The sequence below is a fragment of the Montipora capricornis genome, chromosome 9 (assembly GCF_036669925.1).
Source record: "Montipora capricornis isolate CH-2021 chromosome 9, ASM3666992v2, whole genome shotgun sequence".
In the NCBI taxonomy this organism is placed as follows: Eukaryota; Metazoa; Cnidaria; class Anthozoa; order Scleractinia; family Acroporidae; genus Montipora; species Montipora capricornis.
Genome location: NC_090891.1, coordinates 33,630,436 through 33,650,766, shown reverse-complemented (window position 1 = coordinate 33,650,766; position 20,331 = coordinate 33,630,436). Strand labels below are relative to the sequence as shown.

Genomic DNA, 20,331 nt, shown 5'->3' with positions numbered 1-20,331 from the left:
CTCGGATTATTGAAGAGCGTCCAGTTGCTTTGGAGGCAAAGGAGAAGGGAAGGGAAAGAAACAATCTTATAGGAACAATTATAAAATAATTAGGAGAATATTTGCATTCTCATTGGTCAATAGCTGTGTTTAGATGAGAGTATGGAAACATGGCTGTGACATCACACAAATTTCAATTGGTTATGTAGTCAGGCGCGTGTTTTGATTGGCTGGTAGGAAGTATGAGCATGTATCAAGAAAATCTGTTTCAATCAAGACAAAAAAACCAGCATTTTCCTTTATTTGTTGAATTATCCTTGAGAAATATTTTACAAAGCAATAGAGGACTTTTTTCTGTGTTTCCATAGCCTCATCTAAACATGAGGGGGAGTTGGGAGAAATCGAGAAAGTTATGCCAACCCGAGACGCAGTCGCTTGCTTAAAAATAGTAATGAGGTACACGATCCTCATTTGCTCATATGACGTATCAATGCATGTACGTGCATGACGCAGTCCAAGATGGTGCTAAAAAAGCAGACAAATGAAAAATTTGCTTATGGTCACATTATGGACAGGATACCCAAGATTAGAAAAATTGCATTCTTCTAATTATGAATGCAAAAATGAGCTTAACTTGAAGAAATATCTTTGAACACCAACCACCACTTCAGGCTAGAAGTGTGGGTAATTCAACCATGCAGGTTAGTGAGGTAAACGTTGCAAAGGCGAACACAACAAATGATAAGATTTTGTCAACCATTTGAAATGTAGGCACAGCGTTCACTATACCGTATTTACCCGTGTATAAGTCATCCTTTTATGACCTCAAAATAAGCTCCAAAAATCGCCTCCTACTTATGCATGGGTCAAAAATATAAAGCCAAGTTCGGGCTAAATAATTTATTCAAAATCCACATAATTATCATCTTGGGTATAACGAACGCAGTGGAACAGACTGGTTCTTCATTTGGTGACAAGTGAATTATAATGTAAGCAATTCCAGATGAAATGAAAAATGATTTCTCCAACTGTACCCTAATTGTTTAAGATATTCACCGCACAATTCTGAAATAGAGACTGGAAATTTTTGGTTATCAAAGGCAGAAATCTCTTAAAGGCATCTCTCAACATTTCTTCAAATACATGTAAACAACAGAGAACATGATGCATATGTCAACATTAGCACCTAAACTAGTCAAACTGGTTCTCTACTCACTGTACAGTAACCAAGTGTACCATAACTACTGTAACTGTACAATATGGTGGAATATTTGTACTCGGTTTGTGCGTTTTCTGTACAATAACTGATATAGTTGGATAATAATGTGTATTGTTCTACAGTTTACAAGCTTCTTTTTATTCCAGAATGTCATATTGCAAATGGAAAGTTTGCAGATCCAGCAGATGTTCATGGCTACCTTGTGTGTATAAAGGGAACAGCTGTTAAGAAATTCTGTCCTGGTGGGAAAATTTGGTACCAAGATGAAAGGAAATGCAAGTTAAACCTTTGTAAGTAATAATTACTGACAAAGAATGATTAACAGAATGATTAAACTTCTTCTCAGCATTATTACAAACCACTAGATATCAATACCGAACTATGTATAATGGAAAGTCCACAGTGCATAATTTAATCACAAAGCCAAATCTTCCAAGATATTAAAATATGTTGCATTTGATTTGTTTAAAACTTATAGTTTGGATTATTGACCTCCACTACCAGCATGTTCTTTTAGTACATCAACCTTTCAAATTGGATTGTCGCCTGAGTGATCCAGCTGTTCCAGTACTTCTCTTTAGTGGAAGGCAACATGACCACAGTCCTGCTGAAGTTAAGCCAGAAAATTATCTTATCTCTCAGAATGGGCAGATGTTCACCGTGAATGTCTCTTCACTGACTGTTGGAAACGTTTTGAAATTTGAATGCAGGGCTATTAATACTATGGATCAAGTTATTGAGCAGAAGGAAGTAATCCTTTCAAAAGCAGGAGGTTTGAAAAAATGCTGTTTGTCTTTTTTTTCATACTTTTGTTTGATATTTGTAAAATTGTCATTATTATTATTATTATTATTATTATTATTATTATTACTACTACTACTATTAATAGTATTGTTTCTATTACAAATTTTCTGCTCTTTCCATTCCTATGCTACGCCGTACGTGACAAAATATCAAGTCCGCTAAAAAATAAAGCAACTTGCACAATTAACAGTCAAGTTGACAACAATGAGCATCAGTTTGTTTGTTGACCAAATCAAATTCCTTGAATTTATGTCACTTCTCTTGTTGTGCAATTCATGTATTCAAGGCCCGCGCATCGAATGTCAAGCTCGATAATTTCAATTCAAGATGCTTGTTTTATAAATCAAGAAGGGAGAGAATAGCTTTTGATCAATTCTATTTTCGAGGGGAACTGCACCAGTAATGGCGGGCAACCCGTTTATCGTCCCAATAGGGAGTTTAAGAAATGACGACTGCTACGGCAACGACAACACCAAAAAACAGTAATATCACCTGTTTTAATATATGAGGCGGGCCAGTCCGGCTAGGCCCCCTTTGCCAAGATCTCGGCTCATGCCTGTTTTTATTTAGCAAAATTTCGGTTCGTTTATATCAGAAGGCGGGCTGGCCCACTTGCCGAGATCCCGGTCTGAGCTACGGAGATCTCGGCAAGCCAGGCTGAAAAATTCTCATGACGTGAGGGTTGCCTTGAAAACGTAGTCGGATTTGCATAATCACAGTATTATTTTTGCATCTTTTGTTTTAAAATGCCATTCCGTACTTTCTAGCGCTAAAATGAACCTTTCGTTTCGAACGTCAAAGCAAGAAAATTCACCAGGTACCCCATGCGTGACTTTGACGGTTACAAGACACGTAAACAAATTCCTAAAATTCATCCCGGTAAACCTGGCTGAAATCGTCCATATAAACACTTCATCCCTTTTACCGGGCCAGCCCGTCTAACAGCGTTTTCGTCGCCGTAGCCTTCTTGGTTTCTTAAACTCCCTAATGTCTCCTGTTGTCAGTTTTTGTAGCCATAATTTTCTGGTGGATTATATTGGTTCGGTCAGTACAAAACGCAGACTGCAGACTGCAGACTGCAGACCGGGTACAAAATGCAGACTAGGTACAAAATGCAGACTGCATTGCGCAATCTGTCATATCGATAACAGGCATTGTGATAGCGCGGACAAGTGACACATCACATGACCATCTTAGCACAAAGTTCACCACTGTCTTGGCTTATGGCAGCATGGCGGCCTTTCGGAGAAGTCTGCTTGTAGATCAGATTGTATTTAGATTGTATTTTACCTTCAATTTGTTGTGTGTTTAGTAGGTAGGCAAATGTTATATATGGACATCACTGTTTCTTGGACATTGAAGATGTATCTAGTTGAAGGAACTATTGGGGTTTTAGTTCGCATTTTGTCGTCCAAATGGACACGTAAAGTAGAGTGCAGTCCTACAGAGCACTGTGTTGTCACGGATACTACTCGCCCGTGACTATGCAGACATGAAATCGAGGACAGGTCACATAACATAACACATGACAATCTTTTCACGTGGGTCGTCTTGGCAGCATGGTGCCCTTTCTGGAGATCACCTAGTCTGCTAGGAGATCAGTAAGCAGCTCAAAATTTTATTTGAGAACCACTGTAGCCTGGCCACTCTGTTTAAGACATAATATATTAAGGAACGGGCAAGGAAACCCAATAAATACTAATATTCGTGAAAAATGACGATTGCGTGACAGCAGGTAGGTTATAAGATGACATTTCATCACGTATTTATTTATTTAGACTTGGTCTGCATTTTGTACCCGGTCTCCAGTGTGCAGGGTGCATTTTGTACCTAGTCTGCATGCTGTACCCGGTCTGCAGTCTCCAGCCTGCGTTTTGTACTGACCGTATATTGGTTACTCAAACTGCTTGTTGTAGATGTGCTTCATTTTGCTGATCATTCGCAATTGGGTCTCTGAGCGAGTTACTCTTCACAACTTCGGGAACTAGGTGAAGTTATAGCGACATGCGAGGAACGAGTATTCCTGTGCTTGGGCTTAGTGAAAGATTCGCCTGTAGACCAAGATCCTCGATACTTCCAGCGGCCACTGTCTCGCTCAGATTTACTCGCATTTAATCATTTCGCCACAGGTGTTCAGTCCCCCTCAAAAATAGAATTGATCAAAAGCTATTCTCTCCCTTCTTGATTTATAAAACAAGCATCTTGAATTGAAATTATTGAGCTTGAGACATTCGATGCGCGGGCCTTGAATACATGAATTGCACAACAAGAGAAGTGACATAAATTGCGAGGAATTTGATTTGGTCAACAAACAAACTGATTCTAATTGTTGTCAACTTGATTATAAATGGTGTGACTTGTTTTAGTTTTAGCGGACTTGATATTTTGTCACATTCGGGGTGGCATACATACATGTAAGTGCAGGCAATCAACTAGCTACCTGTAGAATAAAAGGAACGAGCCCGAATTGTTACCGTGGTTTGGTGAGGTATCTTATAGAATGAGAGAATGACATCATGTCTGTGTTGGAACATCTGACTGATGATGGACATCAAAAGAAGGTGGAAATGGGAATGGAAAATTATTATAAATAATGTATACTAACGGTCACATTATTATTATTATTGTTATTGGCACTTTCATTACAAGGATTGATTTCATTAATTTAATTGTTGGTTAAAATTTAATGAGGTAAGATCATCCAGAGATATCTAGAGTATACCTGAGAAGGACTGTTGTTTGTGACATTAATTAATTTAATCAGTTTCAAAATTCATTACATTACATATGAACAAAAAATGTATGAGTCTGAGGTGGGCTTAAAGAGAATACAAGATTCCTTATTTTAAGCCCCCTCGATAAAATAGGGCATTACTAAACCACAAAACAGTGAAACTCCAAAACAGCGAAACAGCAAAGCAAAGCACCAAAACACCATGTGTGACCCCACCATTCATTAAATACTAACCGACAAAGGTTGGATTTGAGATTGTTGAGCGTCGGGCTGTCATGTGGGACGTCCCTCACTTCCAAGGATGATCTTATTTTACCAAGTTTTTGACGTGACTCCTGCATAGGATCAAACTTCTAATGTTTTTAATGTTGAGTTTTGTCATTTGCTTAACAATTTGTTGGATCTAACAACGTTGTTCAAAACATTAAGCCTACATCCATTATTGGCGTGCATATCAAAACGAAGGAGGGAAGGAATGTTAGCATCAGAGGTTATAACATAATAGCCTTTATAAATTATTGCTTTACAGTCGATTTAACCTAACTTTGTCACAAGCCTCAGATGGCAAAGGGCTTATTCAGTGAAGTTGCAAAGTTCGATCTGGTAGAAGTTGGGATGTTCATTTCAAAGTTTGCAATTTTTTTGTCTAATTTGCCACTTAGTTGGCTACTTTGTAACACAGTATCCAAATTCCCAACAAACTTCGCACCGTAGCACGGTGAAGTAATTTGAAATCGACTGTCAGTAGTTTTGAGGAAATCTAATTCACTGAGTATTTTTTAAATTGACAGATTTCAAGAGGGAGATCTTTGTTGAAACCCTTCCTAGGTGTTCTCGTGGCCCGCTGGATGTTGGTAACTCCATCAATATAACATGCCACTCATATCATTATGGAAGAATAGATTGGTACAAGATAGATCCCTCTACCAATGAAGCCAAGAAAATAACTGACGATACAAAAGTAAAATTAAAGCAGAAACCTACTAGCCATGGACATGTTGAGAAGAATTTTACACTGATCCTTCGTGATGTAACAAGAAGTGATGCTGGAAGTTACATTTGTTCGAAATCAAATGGATTGAAAAATGAAACAAAGAATGTAACGGTTTTCATAGAAATTTCAGGTATGTGTCTTAAATTAAACCAACAGAACCATTGTTAACTGGTAATCATAAGAACTGTTAGAAGCTTTAATACAACCAAATAATATAACGTGTGGCAGTTTAAATTATTGACACTCGTATCACAACCAAAAACGGCAAGAAGAAAGAGAAACCAATGTACGTGCACAAACATATCCTTTGCATGCATGTGCATCAGTTTGTATGACTCATAACATCTTCAGAGAAAAACGTTTACACAATATTATTCTTCCACAAGATCTTATTGTACAATTATAATACACAGTTTTACAGTCATTTCATTAAAACTGTCTGATGCTTCAAAGATGCAATCATCATTATTGAGACAATATAAGTATTGAATATCAATGTTGCTCTTTTTTAATTAATATATATAGAGGATATTACATGGCCACGCAGCGATACGAATTTTATCTCCGAGTGCTGAAAGTATCTCTCACGAGTGAGCGAAGCGAACGAATGAGAGATACTTTCAGCACGAGAAGATAAAATTCGTATCCCCAAGCGGCCATGTAATGTTCTGTTTATTATATAGATATTGATGAAATGTCTAGATTTAAAACAACTTGTTTTATTCATTTTCGAAATGATGAAAAAGTGTTCACCAACCACTAAAACACGCATGTTGTGTAACATGAAACAAGATATGAAAGTTATGAAAAACAAATCATGATAATAAAAAATTTGCAATAAAAATGTTAATGTAGCAGAGAAATATTATGTGAAGGCACAAAAATATCGAAGAAGAAGCTCGCTTTTTATTGGCTAATCGTGTTCCTTACCATGACGACACCTATATTCTCACATGTGAAAGATAAAAATGATACGTTCACTGCGCGCGTTGAAGATATGATTTTTTAGTAAAAGGAGAAATTCTGGTATTTCATCAGTATCTATATAATAAATTTATTTGTTCGATATTTCTTATGATTTGAGTGCCAATGGCGAAAAAAAAACAGTGAAGTTTTTGGGGCTTCTTTCATATAAAATTAACGATTCTTTGATGACTTATTTTGATTTTGATTGATTGATTGATTGATTGATAGGTCCCTCACCAGCCTCTATAGATGGGCTAACCGTACCTCCTAATTCCGCCGTAAAGGAATATCAACATGCCACGTTCAAGTGTACTGTCAGCGGTTCTCCACGTCCCAATGTTACATGGACAAAGGGAAAGGAAGTGATATCACACTGTGATGGAAAGCAGAACGGCAATTGTAACTCTACAGACACTTCTAAATACAGAGCACAATGGAGAGACAAGCGAAGATGTTTGGGTAAACACCCTATGGGCCAAGAAAGCGGGAGATGGGTCAATTGGCTTCGAATTGATAATACTGAATCACCAGCTGATGTGGCGGAATATGAATGTCTTGTGGATAATGGCAAAGGATCACAAAAACAAGCTGCAAGGCTTGATATTTACGGTTAGCTTGCAACTGAATTCTTTTGTAAACCTGATAGTAATATATCCTGTTCTTTACAGCTTAAAGATGTGGAATAACAATTTATTGGAATGTAATTATTGGCGTCACTCATTTCAGTGATACCTTTAAGAACTTACTCCTGCTAAGGACAGTGTCAAAATAGTAGCTTGAAAAATGAAACTTTCAGTTGCAGTGGCAAGACAAGGGGATTACTTGCCCTTCTAATTGTAAACTATTTTCCGATAAGGCTCCATTGTTTTGCGGAATAGCGGTAGAGGTTTGGCTGTAGGGTATAGGACAAAAGCATTTGTGGTCATTGTGGAGCCTCGGCCTTCCTGTCCTTGAGTTTTCTTTTTGACGGATGGGAAGGCATACGGTTGTCCTGGATCCTTAACTCTGTGGCAATGAGTTTGTCCACTGCCCTCTCTGCTGTCCTCATCATCCGATAAACAACTCCGAAAACAGTACTGTTCTACACCATAATTATTTCAAGGTGATTCTTGGTAATGATGCAAAATAAAACCCTTCAAGTTAAAGGTGGTTTTGCAATTTCTGTAAGGACTCTTAAATGTAAAATCCACGTTGTAGCATCTTAGATTTGGTCATTAATTTTTTGTGTTGTGTACTTTACAGTTGCCCCTAAATTAAAAACGACTTCTCGGGTTCATCAAGGAACGGGCGTTGAAACAAGACTGGCCATTAAAGGCGACAATGCAAGGATAGAGTGTCAAACAGAACGCAGCTTTCCTCCTGCAGAGTTCTCGTGGAGTTACCAGCTTCTCGATTGCGAGTCTGTGTCACTGAACTGTCCGCCGGCTAAACAGAAAGACTGGACAAAGATCAGTTACGGTGACTTTGAAGTCCAAAACGTCTCCTCTGACACCAGTGTCCTAATTGTCAACGCAAAGAACGTCAACTCAATGTATTTTCGATGTGTTGCGGTCAATCCTGTCACACGTGAAAATGATTCAATTCATTATCAGTTCTTTCGAATTCAGCGAGGTAACTATTATTTGAACTAAGGAAAATAATATGTGCTAAGTGCGTGTGAAAGGCTTACGGTCGACGCAAAAAAACAATCTGTTCACGGTAATCAATAGAGCGAGTTTCAATCGAGTGTCGTAAAACCAAAACCAAAGTAATTACTTGGGCCAATCAAAAAGGACGGAGACAATCCAGTAAACCAAGCAAAACTCGAAGTAATTACACGTAGCCGTCACAAAGTGCGGGGAAGTGAGCACGAGCCACGATTGGTTTTGGTTTCACTTCTGATTGGTTGAAAAAGTGGCGCGAGAACTTGGAACCAATCACTGAGTGAAGTAATGCAAAACCAAAGCAATTCACGAATTACTTTCAACACTCAATTGAAAGCCGCTCTATTACTTCACTGTTGAGAGCAAGTCGTGGTCCCAGTTGTTCAAAGGGGTCCAGGGCTACCGCGCACCGGTGGCTCAATTGGTTGAGGATCGGGCTGTCATGCGAGAGGTCGCGGGTTCGAACCCCGACCGGATCAACACGCAGGATCTTAAAATAACTGAGGAGAAAGTGCTGTCTTCGTAATTTTATCCGCAAATGGTTAGACTTTCAAGTCTTTTCGGATAAGGACTGAAAACTGTAGGCCCCGTCTCACAAATACCTTCTATGTTCATAAGTTCCCTGTGGGACCTTAAAGAACCCACACACTATTCGATAAGAGTAGGGAATGTAGTCCCCGGTCTGGTGGCTGTCCTGTTCTCTCCAGCAGAAGTGGCCGGCTGAGACGTGATGTCTCTAAAAAGTCTTAAAGCCAAAAAGGGACTTTTGCCGATTGCTGGAACATGTAGATTTATACGTCCGGAGTATAAAGTAAACTACACGGTAGGGTTAGTGGCCAAGGGTCTTATACATGCCTTCACTTAGATGTGCTTAGAGTGTGTATATGAATGAACGAAATCAAAGATGAAATGAATCATATTCTTAACTTTCCGGTAATCAATCAATTAAAGCTTTGATCCTTCGCAGTTATGGACGCAATTTTAGCAATTGCGTAGAGAAGCCTGAACAATTCAGAACTTCATAGCTCAGTTGGTTAGAGCGTCGCACCTGTATCGCGAGGTCACGGGTTCAAATCCCGTTGAAGTCCTGAATTTTTCAGGCTTCTCTACGCAATTGCTAAAATTGCGTCCATAACTGCGAGGATCATAGCTTTACTTGAGCGTGTATATTCGCAGTTATGTGAGCAAATACGGAAATCGTTACACAGTTTTAATTTGTTGGATACGCAATTACTAATTGGACAGTCACCTACCTCGGTAGTTTCCGATCTTAACTGTTTAATTTCGTTTACTTTGTTAATTGTCGCTAATAACATACAGTAAGTAGGGCGCCCTTACTGCCTGAGGTGTCGCAGCCGCACAGCACCAGGTCTTTGGCTACGCCTTATGTCCACCACACAGACTTGCACTTTACGGCTTAAACTGTATCGAAACTTTGTTCACTTGTGGATGAGACACTTCACGCATCATATCATAAGGTCACTTTTGTCGTTTAGCAATTCAGTCAAGACCAGTACCCAGGGTGTGGCCGAGGCGTGCACTACCTCATCGTGGAGCCCGTCGGGAGTGAGGGGTGCTTGTATAGCGACTGTAAAATTTAATGTACTCCTGCTATCTCCACCTCCTGCCATGGCGAACCGACCCCAGTGGAGGGGGCGTTTGAGATTGGTTTGAGGGAGCTCAAAAAAGTGAAGGAAAAATTATTATGCTTTTTGACGCCTCTTAACTTTGTTTTTACAGAAAAAGGAACGGAATATCTTGAGGTAGAACCTGATTCTAATGTTATCAAAAATGTTGGAGAAAATGTTACTCTTCGCTGTAAAGCTAAAGCAGGAACTGTCGAAAGTTTTCCATCTTGGTATATCGGAGGCCAGCTTATTGGGAAGGACTTGATCAACCGCATGTTTGTTAGAAATGGGATTCCACCGAATTCCGTCAGTGAACTGCACATTTTAAACGCACGGCTTGGTCACAGTGGTCTATACGTATGTTCCGCTAAAAAGATCGACGGAACCTTGGCTGTAAAGTTTGTTAACTTGACTATTAAGGGTAGGTAGGTTATTGTTACTCTCTATTTAAGTGTCTAATCTTCTAGCGCTGGAGCACTAATTCAGGGGGACATTTGAAATTGAAATTAACAAATTGACGACAATGAAGTCAAATGTTGGTTTTTGAGGAGGGGGAAAACCGGAGTACCCGGAGAAAAACCTCTCGATGCAGAGAAGAGAACCAACAAATTCAACCCACATATCACGCCGAGTCTGGGAATCGAACCCGGGCCAATTGGTGGACGAGTGCTCTCACCACTGTGCCATCTCTGCACCCTGTCTTGTCAAGCCGGTGTTTTCGTGACTGGCTGCCGTGTGAATGTCTACATCATAAGCCTCTTTGAAATTATGATGATGATGGTGATGATGAAGACGTCACCAACGTTCCTAATGTTGAGGATAGTGTGATAACTGCCTTTGTCCAGAAATTCCGGTAATAAACCTTTTCGATATATTAAAATTCAGCTTGAAAGCGAGGTTTAGAGGACAAAGACAAAGGAAAGTGGATGATATGCAAATATTTTTCACATTCATTCCATCGTGTTTCTATTGTTTTTGTCCTCACTGCCTCACTATCAAGCTGAATAGTTGATATTTCGAAAATGGTTTATTAGATGCACGAGGATTTCAGTAAGCGTCACAAAGTGTCCCCTTTCAGCTCATCAGCACTCGTGTCACGGAATACAGACCGTAGTAATTGACGTCACAAAGTGTCCCCTAAATGCTTCTGCATTAACGTTGACCTAAAAACAACGCTGATTTCAGTATCCTTTCCAACACATCTAGCAAACAACCGCAAACCGTTGTTATGGATTTTTTTGCTCTATGATCGTCGTTTGCTTTTAAGCCTTTGTATTAATTTACACTTGAATTGAGGTAATGCTTTGAATTAAATCATACATGTGATCCTTGCGAAATGATTGATGGCTTTTGCAACTCTCTGTGGAGATCTGCATTGCGTCTATGCGTCAATTATTCACGACGGATCTGAGGGAATGGGGGCAAAAATCACTCACCATCGAGCTTGACAAAAATCAAGTCAACATTAACGTTGTGTTAACGTTTCCTGGTATGCTTTATTTCAGAGCTTTCGAAACCAACCGTGTTGATCAGTTCTAATGTCACCATCAATAAGGGACAAAGTGCTAAACTAAGCTGCAATGTTACTGGAAATCCGACCCCACACGTTACTTGGTTCAGAAATAAAGAAAAAATCAACATAAGTGGAAGCGTCAAAGAATGTAAACTGCATCATCGAAGTGGGTTTTACAAAATTGCGCTTAAAGCGGAGTTCAAAGGTGATGAATGGCAAACAAGTCTATTAGTTTGTTTCGCATCCCACTCAGATAACACTGGTGCTTATAAATGTAAAGCGACAAACAGTCAGGGAAATTCATCAGATGTGACTTATTTAGATGTTTTGGGTGAGTAAAGACGCAAAGCGTCTCTTGTTGTTTTACTTTGAGTAATTTTACTCTGCCGCTCAGCTCCCGACAAAGCGCACCGGTGGCTCAGTTGGTTGAGCATCGGGCTATTATGCGGGAGGTCGGGAGTTCGACTCCGGCCGGACCAACACTCAGGGTCTTGAAATAACTGAGGAGAACGTGCTGCCTTTGTAATTACATCTGCAAATGGTTAGACTTTCAAGTCTTCTCGGGTAAGGACTGTAAACCGGAGGTCCCGTCTCATAACCCTTTTTGGAAATTAAATAGTATGGGACGTTAAAGAACCCACTCACTATTCGATAAGAGTAGGGGACGTAGTCCCCGGTGTTGTGGTCTGACCTTATCTGGACGGAGGCATCTTTCACTTCCTAAATTAAAATTGTAAACTGTGTAATAAGCAGTCTGGCTAAAGTCCCCCGAAACACATTGTAAATTAGTCCTGAAAATCCCCGAGGGGAGAGACTAATAGCTTCACTCACACTCACTCACACACTCACTCGGTTGTTTCATGTAAAGGTGTAATATTGTAGTGCGTGCGATTCGATTAGCTCTGACAAAGGGCAAATTAAAGCTAATGGCACATGCACAATGCATAATGGCGTCTATGAAACGCAATCACTTGTCGTTTATCTCGATGGTCTCCCATCCAGATACCAACCCCTCCCGACAGGAATTAACTTCCGTGAACTTTTGTCGTAGATGAGCCGACTGAATCGAGCTGTTGGTTAGTACAGGGAATTTGGTGATTCGCAAGTCTTCCTTGTGTATAGTAGTGCACTTTAGTCACACGAAAAGTAGAACTAATAACCACAGTAATTCGCGCTTTAACTTGCTGTTAAAAGAACTGAGTTTAATTGAATTCGGAAATGATCCGGCACATACTCGATGCCAATGTTACTCGATTCCCTTTTATTTTCTTCAATCTTTGTGGGTTTCGTATTTTACTACTAACCACATGTCCTCTCAGGGGACTATTTACGTTGTATCGTTTCCTCAGAAACGATACATAGTTAATTTGACCATAAGTTACCTTATAAATCAAACACTTATGATTCAGAGTCTACTCAAGGGCGAAGTATATAATTTCAGTCAGTCACGTGGTCACAGTACTCGGCACTTATGAAAGCCGTCTCAAGAACTGAGTGCATGCTCGTGCCCAAACATTTTAATTTTTTTCTTTCTTTTCGCGAGTGGGGTCCAGATGGTAATCCACGTTTTGCCGGTACCTTCCCTGCTGAGACCTATTAAGCATACTTGAATATCTCCCTTCCGTTCAGCAGCATTTCTACCATTTAGGTAACCTAGTTTAGAACTTCTTTAAGCTGCTGTCTTCATTGAATTGATCATTTAACATGTAGCTTGTGAGCATGCGCATTTGTTTGGGTATGGGTTCGTATGGGTTAGTATCGCGATCTTCTTAGGGCCGATTTACACGGTACGACTTTGTCGCATGCGACAACGGCTTACGACAAGCCCACGACATGATTTACGATTGTTGTGTACGTCAGAAATAATGTCGTAGCATTTTAAAACATGTTTTAAAACGCTGCGACAATCGTAAGTCATGTCGTAGGCCTGTCGTGAGCTTGTCGCATGCGACAAAATCGTATCGTGTAAATCGGCCCTTATAGTTTTGCCTATGCGCGAGCCGTCATTATTTCGTGGTATTGCCGTCTCACTTTTGCGGCCTGTGATTGGTTCTAATGTTGAAATTGACGTCGTTGCACTGAATTGGGTTGCTGACGTAAGGAAACAAATACGTTTCGCAGGTAGAAAGAATTGAAATTTCGATCAGGCGCGGGTTGATTAGTCTACAGTTTTATTTATCCTTGTAAATGATGGATCTCCCAACTAGCCGTCAATATAATGTGGTATTGCCGTCTCAAAATCGCAATTTGTTTTTAGTATTTTCGCACTGATGAGATGCTCCTCGCCCCATTCTTCTCGCGCTAGATACCCCAAACAAGTGAGTTTGTTCGCAGGCTATTTAACTGGAGAGTATAACGTCGTATTCACAGTTCATAAATGAGTTCTCATTACGTCACGTTGGCTAATTTAGTGCACCTTGTTCAATAAAGTTACAGTACCGAAACAATCATACTCATCGTGGAAGGGAAATCCATTTTAAAAATACGAACAATAAGTGATTTTCTTTTGTTTCAGTAAATACGAGATGATTTGATTCTCGGCGAAAAGCGACGTGACTCCAAGTGCCATTCTTAATTTATTCTTGAAGTATGAGAGAAAACAGAATTTCATATTTGAAGACTTCGCTCATAAACTCGCTTTTAAAACGAGGGTGATGGAAAACATCGGAAGCTGGTGACGCGATCTGAGGCTCTATTTAGGCGGGTGGCCTGGAAAATAAGTCTGTATCTTGAGCCGCTCGATATGCAAGGTTATGACGAGTTTTGATCTGGAACAGGAAGAACAAAAAGTTTCAACACTCTCTCGAGGGAAAAAAAACTACTGTGAAGGGCTGTACAAGTTGCAGCGCTTTGGGACTGTCATGGGCTCAATTCTATTTTAAAGTTCTTTTTCGGTTTATGGTGATCATTCGGTAGAAATTATAAGGAACTTTTTCACCCTAATTGTCATATTTCTGTTTACAGAGGAACCCATTCCCGACATAACGACAGTTGACTTAAATTCGAACGAAACAATGCTAACTTGTAGAGCGACTGGAAATCCAGCCCCGTCAGTGTTGTGGCAGAAGAAAGATGAAAACGAAACTTTTGTCCCTGTGCCAGGAAAACGTGGAATCTGGGTATCAAGCCCAAGCACTATATATGTCTCTCGGGACGCGGACGAAATTTATAGATGCGTGGCAAAGAACAAGTTGGGAGAGAACTTCAAAACTACTCAAGTACAGTCCAGTGAGTTTCTTGTGGTAATGTTAAGAGCCAAGATTAATTGTGTAACTTCGCACAGATCAGGCTTTCTGCTGGTGCTTACTTATGCATGTAAGGTTGACACAAACAGCTATCGTATATTTTCTGTAATAATAATCGAACCCGGGCCACATTGGTGGGAGGTGAGTGCACTCACCACTGGGCCATGTTTGTTCCTTGGATTGAAAATTAGCATTTAAATCTACTCAGATTGGTCGGCCTGTCACAAGATTTTAAAGGATTACATTCTCACTTGTTAATAGGTTACTAATTCAGTATGGACTAATCGTTTGTGAAAGTGATGGATGTGATTTGTTCTTTCTTAAAGTAGATCCTGTTCTTGATGAAGCCATTGGTAGAACGAATAACGTCGATAAATCTTCAAAGGCACCTATGATCGGGATGCTAGTATTTGGCGGACTGATGTTCTTGTTGGTTCTCGTCGTCGTAGCAATTCTTTATCAAAGGAAGAAAAGATATGGAGGCTTTTTCATCCTTACGCTTCCTCCCCCACCCGATTACATCAAGAACTTGGATCCAGAGCGTTCCCTTCTGGAGCAGACCCATAAGCTACCTTATGATCCCCAGTGGGAATTCCCAAGGGAACGCCTTCAGATGGGTATGTAATGATCACGAGTGACCCTCGTGGTCAGTGATATTTGTGGCCTACAGACCAGCCCCAGTCGTTCGAAGGGTGGATAGCGCTATCCACTGGATAAATCACTATCCACTGGATAACTCAATTGGGTTTGCTATTGTTTATCCGCTGGGTAGTGGGTTATCCGGTGGTTAGCGTTATCCACCTTTTGAGCAACCGAGGCCACTTCTTGAAGCATTCAGTTATTCACCCAATTCTTTGATTTGTACTGTCGTCACAGCATTTGCTTTAATTGATAGAATAGGAAACAATTGTAAAAATGTGAGACTGAAAGTTTCGTCGGTAAAAATATGGCCCGCTACATGGAATAAAACTCCTGGAGATTTTTAGCTTTTACTTCGTGTAACAAACACTCGTGACAAATAAACCTGCGATCAGGTATTCTTTTCTTTAGGGAGGACGCGAAAAGAACGCCTGATCGCAGGTTAGTGAGAAATTGACTGAATTAACAAATCCAAAAAAGGACAGTCATTGTCGCCTTTTTGGAACGTCCCAAGAACTTTTCGGGACCGAAAAAACATCCCGGCTTGTTTTAAAAAACTGCTGTTCTGACAGGCTTTCAAGACCATGAAAAGGAAAATAACTAGAAAATCCTTCGAGAGGATTCTATTACTTTTATGGACAGCCGGAATTCTAAGAAAAAAAGGGTTAGGGTTGATTTTCAGCGTTTGCATTTTCTTTCTCAGTAAAGCCTTTGGGGTCAGGAGCCTTCGGCCAGGTATTCCTAGCGCAGGCAACTGGAATAATTGCGTTTGATCCTCGTGGCAGCACAAAGCGGAAAGGAACTCGCAGAAGATCGAGATTTGGATCAACAAGTCGGCCATATTACAACGACAAAAGAGTGACTTCGGTTGCAGTTAAAAGTCTTAAAGGTATGCAATGTCTTACAGTCTTATCAAAAATACCTTCTGATCTAGTGATAAATTCACTCTTCCCTTCCTCTATAATTTTTACGGCTTATTTTTCCTGGATATACCTTTTTCACCTCCTGATTAATTTACCCTTTCAGTAAGGTAAGTGTTCAATGTCATACTTAGTTCCATCATTGAACTCTCGGGAAGTGCCTCGCGAGGGGTTTTGAAATTTATAGTGTTGAAAGTTTTGGTTTTGCATCGCTGTGGTCATTGATTTCTTAAGAATCTCGCGCCACTTTTTCAACGAACGAGAAGCTACATGTAGTTGCCGTGTCCATATTTCCTCGCTTTCAGGAAGGTGCACTGAGTTGTTCATCCCTCTGTTTTCAACATCTGCGATTGCTAAGAGAAATTTAGTCAGCGAGCAGAACCACCAACTTGACGTTAAGTACTGTCTACTAATTGTCAAGGCCGCGCGAAGTTCAAGTTGCGCATGTTGCTCATGCTTGTATGCTTTTGTCATTCGTGAAAACCGAACCTTGCTTTTACTTTGTTTGTCCGGCACTCGATGTTAAAAGAGGCTCTTGCAGATATATGTCCTTTTCAAATCTTTGGGTTCCTCTTTCTAAAGCCTTTTCGTCTTTGCTTTTATTCGCAGATGGTGCATCGGAAGCCGAATACAAAGACTTGTTATCAGAACTAAAGATTTTAATCCACATTGGTGAACACAAGAACATCGTAAACTTGCTTGGGGCATGCACGAAAGGTAGGGTAGGAAAAGAGTTTCTCTGAATGATCACGCAAACCTCACTATCGGAGTTAAGCATGGTGCTCATCATGTTCTGACATTGAACTATTTTGTTGTTGCCACTCATGTTGGAAATTCATTTGATGCCCATTATTTAGCTTGTGTTCATTTGATCGAACCAATATTTTGTAGGTATGGAACGAGACCTTTGGATTATAATCGAATACTGTAGCCATGGTAACCTCCTGGAATTTTTGCGCAAGCGCAGAGATATATTCGAGGCCACATGGACGACACCCACCGAACATGCTGACGTTACATTTACGACAATCGATTTATACATTTCTGCACTGCAAGTTGCTCGGGCAATGGAGTTTTTAACTACAAGAAGGGTACGCCAGTTTTGCTTAATTTTTTTTTTCTATCCCCAGGTAAAACGTCACTGAGAAATTTTGAAAGCCAGACAGTTACAATTTTAGTTTCATTTTGTTTGTTTATGTACTGTAATACGTTTTCGCGCATAAATTCTGTTGCAACAATTTTGGACTCAAAAGCCTGTTGATAGAGATAATAGGACTAATTCGGCAGTTGATCGAAAATGGCTCTATAACTTTAAAATTTTGAAGAATCTTAATTCATCGGCACGTAAAAACAATAAATTCGGGATCGTTCACCCTGTCTTTCCTGTTTATATTTTCTTTTCATAGGATGTTATCGAGACGGTGAAAGGTAGTTTTAACTTTAATTTTTGTTTTAGTGTGTTCATCGCGATCTCGCCGCTAGAAATGTGTTAGTTGACGAAAACTACGTTCTGAAGGTGGCAGACTTTGGCCTGGCCAGAGACATTTACAAGGACGAGCATTATGTCAAGACAACAGCGGTAAGAATTGTAACTGTTTGTCCCTTTTCGATGAAAGGTTTTGCTCAATTCCAAAGTTATCATTTTTCCTATCCTTTTTTCACCCGTCTCACCCCAGGGTCTTCTTCCTGTAAAGTGGATGGCTATTGAGGCGTTGGTTGATCGCATCTATACCCACAAGAGCGACGTGTGAGTAGTCTTTTCGTCCCAACGTCTTTGTAGGGTTACAGTTTTTTTATCATTCAAGGGGTAAGGTATAGATGAGCTGTTTAATCAGGGGCTAAGGCATTTGATAAATTTATGTTAGAGGAGCTCACGGTATGTTAGATCATTTTGTAATGTGGTCAAAACGATCTGATTCCAAACTAAAAAGGAGGAGGCGGAAGTTTTCCTTCCCTTCCATCAGGAGCCTAATAGCAACAAATTTTTTCTTACCGGTACCTCTTCATTCCTAGCAAATACAAAAGAAAAGGATTTCAAAAATTTCGGTTTTCAGTGAAGCAACTAATAAGCTGAAAATGCGTGGGAATAAAATACCATTAGAACTTGATGATTGCATTCAGTATTATAATTTAACGGCGCAGCAACATTTTTTTGTAGCAACGAAAAAGACAAAGAAAAGTTGTGTGAAGAATTATTTTAACTATCAGAAGTATAGTAAAAATTGCAAGAGGTTGCCGCGCGTTAAACATATTGTTATTCCATTTCTGTTGTCCTTGTTACAGATGGTCATTTGGGGTTCTGTTGTGGGAACTTTTCACACTTGGTAAGGTGTTTGCATGAAGCTGCATTTCTGCGTTATTAGGTCATTCTCAGTTGACGGAGGAATTATATTTAAAAATTTTTGTTCCTATTTGTTCAGGGGGAAATCCGTACCCAGGCCTCCCGGCCAATGAGGTGTATCAATATTTGATGGAGGGACAGCGAATGGATAATCCCCTGAATTGCCCGGATGAAATGTAAGAGGCTTCCATTGCCTTCTAGATAGAGTAACCAATAACAACACATTATTGCCCCATATATAAGTAGGTAAAATGTACCGTATATATTTATAATTTATAAGAATGAAAGTAGCATCGTATTTAAGGGGTGCTGGCATGTGGACTAACCACAGTCCCTTTTTTGTTAGGTAATGTTTAAAAAACGAGCAGCAGTGTTTTGTTAGGACATAAAACTGATACACGTGACGTTTTATTATAGACTGTTAGGCTCATGAATTATGAATTATTAATATTTTTGAAGGGGAATTAGGAAGCCGGTGCCCAAGTCTAAACAAAAATGTCACAAGAAATCTTACGGCAAGGCATTTACGAGCTATTTCACCGTCGCAGAGCAGAAAAGTTATCGACAAATAATATTTATCAAGTGAAGCTATGATCCTCGCAGTTATGAACGCAATTTCAACAATTGCATGGAGAAGCCTGAAAAATTCAAGACTTCAACGGGGTTTGAACCCGTGACCTCGCGATACCGGTGCGACGCTCCAACCAACTCAGCTGTGATGGGAGCCGCAATCACAGTCATAAGTCGTTGGAACACCCACCCCCTTTCCCCGGTGCAATGTAATTGGAAAGCGCAATGCACCCAAACTAACTGTTCAGTGCGTTTTGGTTTCTAAACAATATTGAAAGGTGGGAGAGGGAGGGATGCATGATTAATTCCGTTAGTGTACCAACAATGTGCAACTGATTATGGTCTCAACGTCAGTGGCTTCATAGCTCAGTTGGTTAGAGCGTCGCACCGGTATCGTCAGGTCACGGGTTCAAACCCCGTTAAGTCCTGAATTTTTCGGGCTCCTCTGCGCAATTGCTAAACTTACATTCATAACTGCGAGGCATTCTCGTCACCAGAGCCTCGGATGCTATGTTTGCGTATGACCCAAGGCTCTGAGAAACTCTATGAAGGAGAACATGCGCCGTAGGGTTTTTATAACCAAAAATTGGCTTTAGAGCGTTTTCACTCACGTGACCAGTATCCATATTGTATTACTGAAACAAAGGAAAATATTTGCATAAAAATAGAGTTCAATTCCCGGAGGATTAGTTTGGTAAACCATCATGGCCGCCATCCTTTGTCTTGGAACACCAACATGGCTGCCGTGACGTCATGTGAAAACGCTCTATTTGAACCTTACGGTTCTTGCTCACTCTTCAAGCTAACATGAATGCACCAATCAGAGACGCTTTTCATTGCTCATTACCAAAAACCAATGAGAAGACACTTTGTTTTAGGGTTCCCCGGAGCTCTTCTCTCTCTCAGTCATGCTCAAAAGAGAAGAGCTCTGGTATCGAAATTGAACTGCGAGGATTATAGCTTCACTTGATTTCACATCCGCACTTCAATAAATGATTCATTCCATATATCATTTCGTTAATTAAATAATATTTAGAATGAAGGAAGATGTTGACTGTACATTTCCTATTATAAATTTCCCAATTGTCAAATTAATAATTTAAAATGCAAGGCATTGTCCCTACAGTGAGGACAGA

At 40.0% G+C, this 20,331-nt stretch overlaps 1 protein-coding gene and 1 non-coding gene across 3 annotated transcripts in view; both read left to right on the top strand.

Moving 5' to 3' along the window:
• The window catches only part of LOC138016926 (uncharacterized), a 41,981-nt gene that overhangs the window by 17,798 nt on the left and 3,852 nt on the right, over nucleotides 1–20,331 (top strand). The window contains exons 6-21 of one of the 2 annotated variants that reach the window (XM_068864101.1): nucleotides 1,345–1,488; nucleotides 1,677–1,970; nucleotides 5,528–5,860; nucleotides 6,925–7,305; nucleotides 7,939–8,307; nucleotides 10,080–10,388; nucleotides 11,473–11,811; nucleotides 14,445–14,708; nucleotides 15,055–15,342; nucleotides 16,068–16,253; nucleotides 16,894–17,001; nucleotides 17,176–17,375; nucleotides 17,741–17,863; nucleotides 17,961–18,031; nucleotides 18,568–18,608; nucleotides 18,705–18,801. In XM_068864101.1, the coding sequence (XP_068720202.1) occupies nucleotides 1,345–1,488; nucleotides 1,677–1,970; nucleotides 5,528–5,860; nucleotides 6,925–7,305; nucleotides 7,939–8,307; nucleotides 10,080–10,388; nucleotides 11,473–11,811; nucleotides 14,445–14,708; nucleotides 15,055–15,342; nucleotides 16,068–16,253; nucleotides 16,894–17,001; nucleotides 17,176–17,375; nucleotides 17,741–17,863; nucleotides 17,961–18,031; nucleotides 18,568–18,608; nucleotides 18,705–18,801 (3,547 nt within the window). Of the gene's footprint in view, nucleotides 1–1,344; nucleotides 1,489–1,676; nucleotides 1,971–5,527; nucleotides 5,861–6,924; nucleotides 7,306–7,938; nucleotides 8,308–10,079; nucleotides 10,389–11,472; nucleotides 11,812–14,444; nucleotides 14,709–15,051; nucleotides 15,343–16,067; nucleotides 16,254–16,893; nucleotides 17,002–17,175; nucleotides 17,376–17,740; nucleotides 17,864–17,960; nucleotides 18,032–18,567; nucleotides 18,609–18,704; nucleotides 18,802–20,331 lie in introns of both variants that reach the window. The other variant, XM_068864100.1, reaches the window with a different exon arrangement.
• On the top strand, nucleotides 9,355–9,427 carry Trnat-ugu (transfer RNA threonine (anticodon UGU)). Its single transcript has one exon. It is a non-coding gene; the product is annotated as a tRNA-Thr (tRNA).